The 9,660-nt window shown below is 39.5% G+C and overlaps 1 protein-coding gene across 1 annotated transcript in view; it reads right to left on the bottom strand.

Moving 5' to 3' along the window:
- Positions 1 to 9,660, bottom strand: part of LRP5 (LDL receptor related protein 5) — a 107,498-nt gene that overhangs the window by 93,254 nt on the left and 4,584 nt on the right. Inside the window, exon 2 of the mRNA XM_027882202.1 lies at positions 1,176 to 1,373. Within this exon, the coding sequence (XP_027738003.1) occupies positions 1,176 to 1,369 (194 nt within the window). The 5' untranslated portion in view covers positions 1,370 to 1,373. The remainder of the gene's footprint in view (positions 1 to 1,175; positions 1,374 to 9,660) is intronic.

The following is a 9,660-nucleotide window of genomic DNA, read 5'->3' on the forward strand; positions in this document are numbered from 1 at the left end:
CCAGCCTTTGAGCTACCACTGCCTTCCGTAAAGGCCTTTTTTCCTTGTCTACACTTCTGACTGTCAGTCAGTACTTGTCACTTACAATGCCACCATTATCTAACTCTTACACAGTGCTCTCCAAGGAACTTCAGTGTTTTATAAAGGACCTTTATAAAGGTCAATATTGCTATTCTTCTTTCATGACTGTGAAAATCAGGCACAGAATGTCCCTCAATTAAAAAAAAAAAAAAAAAAAAAAAAAAAAAAAAAAAAAAAAAAAAAAAAAAAAAAAAAAAAAAAAGAAAAACACCATGCGAATGCAGTGGTATTTTGGGGGGGGGGGAGGCATATTATTGTATTACACATAACTGCATAAAACTCCTCCAACTTTTTACCAAGGCAAAATGATTTTATTAACACTGACATTTAAAATGTTACAAAATCATGAAAATGAAAATGTCATTTTATACAATCTGAAGACGAAAACCACACCACAATGCACAGATTGCTTTGCCGGGACATTTAAGGCAAATGACACTCACCCTTCAGGACCAATACAACCTGTCCTTTGAACACTGCACAGAACTGAAGATGCAATCTCAAATGCCTAAGTCTGCCCTGTCTGAAGTGTCACTTCTCTGTGTCTACAAAAGCCAAAACTCAACAGCACACTTGGACAGAAGCCATCAAACAAAACTTCCATAGTGTGCTTTCCATCAATCTTTAGAAAAATCTGCTTCCTAATTGCTTGTTGTCTGAAACAACCTGAATTTGGTTAATTAATAGGCATGGCATAAAGGTTATCTTTGGATGGGGCCGAGGACAAGTGTGTCTCAAAGTGTATTTCCTGCTGGAAAAAAAGACATTAACAATACTGTAAAATCCCAGTCACTAGTTAAATGTTATACTGCCTAGGATCAGGGATAAGCATCTCCAATTATTTTCAAGACAAATAAAAAATCCTGCTGTACAAGAACATTCTATAGTGAAATATTGATACAAATAGTCGTACTTTTAAAACCAGTTTTATAGTATGTGAGGTTATTTTTTGCAAGGCTATTAAGAACTGCATTTAAACAGAACATTAAGGTATTGGCATTACTCCAGACTACTGAAAAAAAAAGTCTCAGTTCAAAATAACTGCAGGAAAGGAGAAATAACTTACACCGTATTATTGACTAAAGGGAACTTACCTAAAGGAACCATCCAGATTTGCCCTATGAATGAAACTCAGTTTTGCATCAGCCCAGTAAAGTTTCTGCTCATCAAGATCTATCGTGAGTCCATTTGGCCAATAAATATCTGAATCAACAATTATTTTCCGCATGCTGCTGTCCATTCCTGCCCGTTCTATCCTGGGTGTTTCACCCCAGTCAGTCCAATACATGTATCTGAAAAAGACATACACAAATTAAGCCACAATACATGCTGGTTAGCTTTAGGAACAGAAGGGATAGCAACTCTTTGCAATATACATAGAGGGGTGAATAGACACCAATGTTTGTCCCCAAAACCTTAACAAAATCCAGTTACACAGGGCACAAAAGAAGTCCTTCATGAAATCATCTCTCACAAGCTTTGTCTCTTTATGATGTTTTACTGTTCTCTTCAAATGTGGGGCAGTCCTTGATTATCATAAACATTTTTAAGTGAGTATTATCCTGATGTGACCAGTTATTACAAGTTAATATCCTAAATCACATTCTGAAGCAACTAATTACGTATCAAAGAAGGCAATAACCACACCTTAACTTCCTTTTGCAAGTCTACAGAGAAAAATGAATAAAATCAAGTGCCCTGAAATTTGTTTCTGTCAATAAATAAAACACGAATCCATGCAAGTTTAGAAAGACTGCATTATCTTTTTGGATATTTTTTCTCCTTCTATCCATGTCCCAGTTTCCCTGTCACTCCACCTATGAGCAATTTAAGTAGCTTGAATAGACATTAACAGAAAGGACCAGATCAAGGTCTGGCAAATCCCACAACACCTGAATGAAAAGCTGAGAGTGTGCAGTTAGGAGAGAAATTGTGTAGACAGAAGAGGACAGTCAGTTTACAGCTGGTAAACATTACCCAGCATCATATATCCATCCAGCTTGCAAATTCAACGTGGCAGTGGTGCGAACACAACACGGCCAACTCCTAGCACAGCTACGTCGAGCCAGTCAGAGAAATTATATTGTTATCCCAATGCCAATACAGCTATTTGGGGCACGGGTCTGTGTCAGGAAGCATTTGACCCGAGTGAGCCTTTAAACAAAATGAGGTGTCTGTGCACTGGACTCGCCACTCCCCGAGCTCCCCGTGCTGTATTAGATCAGCAGGACTGCCAGATGGGCACCACCTGGGTAAGTGCACTGAGCTGCGTCCAAGCTCAGTCCTCCTGGCACTGGGGCTCCAGGAAAGCACGGTAAAGAGGCATTTATCTACTCAGCCTTGCAAAACTCATGCTTAACCAGATTTTGCACAACCTGGATTATCCCAGACCCCTGAAGACAGCGCTGGCTATGCAACCACAGGAGGAACCAAAAAGGAACTAAATGAATGTGCATTGTGAAAACATACATACACACAATAAGCCAAATGATTTCTTTTTTTTTTATGAGGGAGAATGCTGTCCACTTTGGGGATGAAGTGGGGATTACATCCATAATTGCTGTCATGTTCCTCAGCAGGCTGGTCTCCCCTTCACAACAGAAAATCCCCTTGTAAACTACAACAGTTCTGTAGCTGCTTTACGTGCAGCTGGGGCCATCAGTTCAGCCAAGGAGGAACAGGCAGCTGTACAGTCATCCCCAGGACATGTCCCTCACAACTCACTTCACTAAAATGTTCTGATCTCCATGTACATCCTACAAAACGATTCAGGTGTGCCTCCAGTTCCAGGGCTATCACAGCACCTACTTAGACCATTCTGATACAGCCGTATATATAATCACTAACATGTTTATCCCACTTGAAGGAGGGAATGTAGGTAACGACATAGATAGACAGATAGATAGAAATTGCTCACTTGGATCACAACACCTGAGCATGCAAGGGTAAAACAAGAAGTTTTCTAGTTGAAATAGTAAAGCTCCCATGCAGATGAGTGCTCAGGTTTCTGAGCTCACTTCAGAGTGGCTGAGGCAGAATCGTGTCCTCAGGTAACTTGCCCAAAGTTTCTCAGTCCCAGCAGTCAGGACAGACTGACTGTTCCTGAAGAAGCAGCAGCAGCAGTAGCTGAGCTGCCCCATTTCACAGGACAACCTATGAATGTAAATTGCCACTCATTTTGGTTTTCCTTAACAAGTCAAGCTGTAATTTGTGGCAACTCAAACTGTGCGGGGAAGCAGCTATTGACAAACAACAGGAAGACAGAGAAAAGCAGACATAAAAAAACCTGTCTACGCAACCAACTGGAGAATCAGACTGTGAAACTGATGTGGCCAAATACTCATTTTAGATCAGGTCAAATCAGTCCTCTGATCCAGCTCATCTGCACTAGCTTGCAACATTTGCATCCACCTCTACAGGAATAAAGACAGACAAAGATGGACTGTTGAATTAAGAAAAACTCAGCTATTAAAGGTGGCTTTGTGCCATATCACATGGCTATGACAATCTTACACTTACTCATACGTACTTATTGAAATGTATAAATGCAGACTAAAAAGGAGTTTAGACCAAAATAAAAAAAAAAATCCCATGACAGTTATTTAAAAGTAAAAACAAAGGAGACAAAAACTAGCTAAGGCCCATTAAACCTTTAAAGCAGTTGAAATAAAAAGGATGAAAAAAATCCCCAAAACTATCATTGAGCAAAATTCCTCTCCTCCAGCCTTCCATTAAAATTGCAGCCAGTCCTGAAGCTCAGTGCATTCAGATGAATAATAAAAATAAAAAAAGTCTGTAAGCCAAAGGGTCCTCATGGCTTTTCTATGTTACTAAAGGAGCTCCAGCTCAAAAACCTTCTCCTAAAAAATACTCTGTTGCATAATTTCATAGGTGACGTGTATTTTACCCGTGGCCACACAGACTGCTGTACAAAAGCAGTACTTTCAAATTCACACATAAATTTGTCACAGGAAAATTAGGTCTCTACGTTTATTCTCATTAAGAGATACAAAGCTCAATGCCTGTGTCATGCAAAGGTTTAAAACTACACGGAATTAGCAGAGTTAATGCACAACAAAGGAAGGTTACCAGGATGAATATGCATTTGGATGACATGTAGAACAATCTGAATGTAGGCAGCATTCTTTCAAAGCACTTTTCTCTCAGTTGGACATTTTTAAAGCAACATACCCTGCCACCACCTTGCCCTGATTGCAGGGTGTCCCTAAAGTATCATAAAGCTGATCTTTCTGGTGAACTTTTCAGAGTATGTTGAATCACTGCAGTAATCCAGCACCTAATGAAGTAACAGTTTCCCTCCGTGTGCTACACAGAATCCCCATGGTCCATCACAGGAAAGCGTGTCAAGCCATGGAATGGCAAATACAGGTTTTGTCTCCACTTAACCTCCTCCCCTTTTCAAAGAGGCTTCCGTCTTTTCATCAGGCAGCAGGCACTCCATTGCCATGAATTATAGGAAACTGGCTCAGATCAAGACCCTGAACTGGGAGTTTGGGTACCACTGTAAGAAGAGATCAGCTGATCAGCTGTTCCTGCAGCAGGAGTGGGCGTCTCTGCTCTACCTAAGCCTATTTAAAACCATGCCACTCTCAAATGGTCCCTACCCCTGGTGCTGACATCAGCATCCTACAAGGAAACAAAAAGAAAAAAACCCAAACCTTTCAGCTTAGCAAGCGAGCAGTCTGACCAATGGTCCCCCAGCAGTGCTGCTAAAACAGAAGGGACGAATAAAGGCAGCAACCACCCAGCTGAAGCCATCTATGAAACTTCCTTGGAGAAAGAGGCAATTCTCATCAACTCCCCCTAGATAAGTCACTCACCTTGGACTCTACAATTAGCTAGGGCAGTCCCTTTCATCCCTCTTCTCCCACAGTAACATCTAGGCTGTTTTGACATTTTTTGGTCAATATAAGGTGCAACACAACACTGGACATCAGACCCTAATAGGCCATAAAATATCATGTTTTAACTGCATGCCTGTTAAAACTGCACAAAGTGCCAAGCTTCCTTTTTTTGGTGCTTCTCTATTTTGAGTGACCAACCTAGCTGAAAACAAATTAAGTACAGTGTCCCAGCTGAGACACCCTACACTGAGAGTAAGCTGAAGACAGAAATTTTTTTGCAAAAGTTACAAGTCCTAGAGAAAAAAACTCCATGATTATTATGGAAAGAATGATACAAGCTTAGCTAAAGCAGCCCTGTAAACTTAACTGGAACAATAACAAGAGAAAATTTTGTGGGTGAGGGGGAGCTTTCTTGATGTGATTAGTTACCAAGAGAAAGACAAAGGCTACCTATCCTTGAAACAGCCCATGGATCTGATTAAGCAAATTAGTCTTCTGTCAAAAATACTGAAATCATCTTCCATTACTTGGGTTCATCACAGAAAGACTCAGCCAGGAAAAACAGCAGAGGAATAAAGGACTTTAGTAATGTCCAGTGTCTTGCATTTCCCAAATGTCCCCAGTACACAGGATCAATTCTTACACTAAGAGCAGATACTTTTGATAGGAGCTTTATGGACAGGGGGAGAACACGACAAAAAGCCCCAAGTCGCTTCTCAGAGAAAGCAATCAGTCTGCATGCCATAACTGTTTATATGTGAGGAACTGATTTAATTCAAGCACATTTAAATTAACCTTAATTGAGGAGTCTGGAATGGTAACTGGCATATTATTTATATGGGGGGGGAAGGGCTTTGTAAAATTTATTTTTTTAAAGAACACTCGAGAGTCCACATCTCTTATTCACCTCGACAAGAAACAAGCACTTTCAAACAGTCTAGACATCACCAATGTTTCTGGGACAGATGACAGTTTAGGACTGGGTTTTTTGTTTTTCAAATATAACCTATTCTGCTGGTGTCCAGTACATTAACAAACCCTATCATTTTCATTTCACCATTTTGAAAAAATGGGTATTTAGCCCACATAATGTTTCAGGAAAATAAGTAGACTTAGCAAAGGATCTCAGTCAGGTACTGGTACTACCTGTGCTATTATACCTTCCAGTTTCAGAAGCCAGTTGAAAAGATGCACACTGAATACCAATGAACAGCCTAAGGCAAGTATTTGGGTAGGGTTTTTGTTTGGTTGATTTTGTTGTTGGTGGTAGTGTTTTTAAATGTAAATTACAAAGTTTTAAATACCTCTGGGCCAGGGCATACCATAACAATTGTAAGAAGTTAAAAATATCAAACTCAGTTTGTACACATTAGATCGATCACATTTCAGGACTGAGATCTGGCATCTGAGGAGTTTTGTATCCTGCTTGGATTGCAACAGGTCAGTAAAACAAACTCTAACAGCACTGAAAAAGAAAACATGAATTCCTTGAGAGCCAGTCAAAACAAAATTTAAAAAGGCATTGTGGGCAAAATTCACTGCTAAGCAGTTATCACAAATCAATACTCTTAAAACCCCCCAACCAAATAGCACTACAGAAGCATTGAACTAAAAGCAGACCTTGGACAAATTCATGGGCTACTATATTCAGTTCTTCCGAGATGCTCAAGTCTTGCCTCCCTTATTGTTTTTTAATCTTAACTCCAGAGGAAGTTAAAAGGAAGGAGGGGCAGGGGAAAGAACAGACTAACATGTAATAATAATTTTACAGCAACTGCACCAATTCTGTTGCTAAACTGAACTGCACTTTCCTACACTAAAGGGACCAGGTGGAACAAAGTAGAGCAAAAGCCAAAGCATCATCAAAGATATGATACTTCCTTCTGAACACACAACCACTAACAATCCATCCAGTCTATTTTCCAGTAGCCACAAGAACCAGACCCAATGGAGTTCATAATGGTTTTTTTTGAGGAGGTTGTTTTTGGTGGGTTTTTTTTTGTTTGTTTGGTTTGGCTTGTTCTCTTTCCCCTGCTTATCTCATTTTGAAATTCCAGGTGCAGGAGCAAAATCGGGATGAAAACCATATTTCCCCTCAGTTTTAAAGCTGCAGGTCATTTCTTATTTCCTGGTAGTTCATGTCTCTTGTCCTCATTTTTGCAAAGATTAGAAATCGCGGCTGTGCCCTCAAAGAGCAGCTGATCAGCCGTCTGAGCTGGAAGGTATCACAGACATAATAAAAAGCAGCACTGCCCAAACACTTTTTCCATCTCCCAAAATGCAGTACAGTTGCCAAACCTTACATAACCTGCTTACACAAAAGGGGCCAGTTGTACAGATGATATAAATCAGTACAAACTTCTCCAATTTCAACAATGTTCTCGAACTTATACAGGCCCATGGCTCAAAACAGGAGTTTACAGGAAATTGCTATGAAGTTTAGATTCCTGCACATTTAAAACTAACTTCCCCCATCCCACCTTTAAAGTTACAAAAACTTCACTGTGAAATTAAACAATTGTTTGCAGAAGAGAAAAGAATGGCTATCATGCACAGCATTAAGCTGCAAATTACTTACTCAAATTACCTTTTTTTTCTTCTTTTTTTTTTTTTTTTCAAGTACTGAATTTTGAGACCTGGCTGTTGTTGACAAAAAACATTACATCAAATCCAAAAATATGCCACAGCAGGTAACCTTTACAACTAATCACACTGTATTCAAAGACGTGTACTTATAGCAAAGGAAAAAAAAAACCTCAAGAACCACACTTCTCCACTACAGTTTTCCTACAATGTCTTTTATTCTGACTGATTTACTCTTTTAAAATATATACCTTACACATATATAGTATAGTATACATATATATACTACTTGGCAACTAAGAACACAGAGGAAAGACATAACGGCCTGTCAACTAATGGATGCCCAAATATTATTGAAGTGCTTCCAAAGAAAGAGCATATCTTTCCCTGCTCATCCATATGGAAAGGTGTAAAACACCCTAGTGATTTCTCAAAGTTAGACAAGCACACATTCAATACAGTTTCAATAGTCAGGTTACATGACAGCATGAAGCTGAAAAAATCATTGCAGAGAAGGACTCAAGATTTCCAAAAGCTTTAAGATGGAGAAGGAGGGTAGCAGTAAGGAGATAAGTAAGGATTTTCCAGGGAAAAAAACCAAGAAGTTGCACATGTTTTTCATGTTATGCACTTTCCCCTCTGAAAGAACGTCCAGCACATTCATATGCAAGAACTACAGAAAACAGAAAAACAACTTGTCTAGTCAGGTTCTGAGTATCTCTAAGGTTGGAGACTCTACAACCTCTCTGGTCACCTATGATTCATCACTCTTTCAGCAGAGAGGTATTTTCTTTCACTTATGCAGAATTTTCTCTACTTCAGTTTGTCCTATTGCCTCTAGTCCTTTCAGAGGGTACCACTGAGAAGAGTCTAGCTCCATCACCTTTATACCTTCACATCACATATTTATACACATTGATAAGATCCCCTGAACCTTCTGTTTTCCAGGGTAAACAATCCAAACTCAACCAGCCCTGCCTTCTACGGTGGATGATCCAGTCCCTTAATGACTTTTGTGGCTCTTTGTTAGGCTCACACCAGCATGTCCATGTCTCTCTTGTGCTGAGGAGCCCAGAACTGGACACAGGACTATCAGGATTGTTTCACCACCACTAAGCAGAGGAAGAGGTTCACCTCCCTTAATCTGTTGGCAACACTCCTAATGAAGGCCAGGACACTGTTGGCTTTCTTTACAGCAAGGGCATGTTGCTGGCTCATATTCAGCTCAGTGACCCCAGGTGCCCTCCTTCCTTGACAAAATGTGATTTAGTTTAGGAAAGGGAAAAATAGTCCAAATCTCACTATGTTCAACCTATTTTAGGACACACAGCAGATACTCAAAATTCAGAGTATCCTCATATCAAAAAGGGAAGAATGAACTTTGAACTCTCCATCAGCTTGTGAGTTAGACTTAACCACGTCTACCTGCGGTTAAACCTAGGTTTCTTCCTCTCTCCATAAGGAATATTGAATTAAAACATATCAGGGCAGTCCAAGAAATTATATCTACACATTGTACTGACTTAACAGAAGATGGGGTCCAGAAAGTGTACTGGACAACAGTAATCCAATTATGCAAATCAGATGTTGGCTCTCTTACCCACAGATCTCTGACCTTAAACATTTAGCTCAAGCCAATGCATTTTATGTTTCAGTGTGTTGATGCAGTTTAACTCAATGTTCAGGGAAAGGCACACTCCAGCTACAGACAGGAAATTATCAAGGCATGCAATCTAAGCACATTCATTTGCATGCTTGTATTTTTAAACACAAAAACAAACAAAGCCCTGTGTAAGTATACTTTCAATAGGTTATGTGGAAAAATTCTTACTTTAGATTATGTTATTGCTTAATATAATGTGCTACTCATATATTCAACGTCATTACAGAGTTTTAAACAACTAACCAAAAGCTTTAAAATAATTTGCTACCTGCAATTAGTTACTAGAGGCACACAGGATAATAAACTAATCTCTAACTTTCAAGGCAGCAATAACCATGTTTCACTCAAAAACAGGGCATCTTCTGCATTTTAACCAAGTAGCCATGAGTTAAAGGAAGAAGTTCTAAAAAGCACAGTCTTTACTCATGCCATGTTTCATATTTTTCTTCCCCACTATTTGCAACAGTC

The sequence above is a fragment of the Empidonax traillii genome, unplaced genomic scaffold (genome assembly GCF_003031625.1).
Source record: "Empidonax traillii isolate 1590-97213 ecotype Southwest subspecies unplaced genomic scaffold, ASM303162v1 scaffold103:size1334136, whole genome shotgun sequence".
NCBI classification, from domain to species: Eukaryota; Metazoa; Chordata; class Aves; order Passeriformes; family Tyrannidae; genus Empidonax; species Empidonax traillii.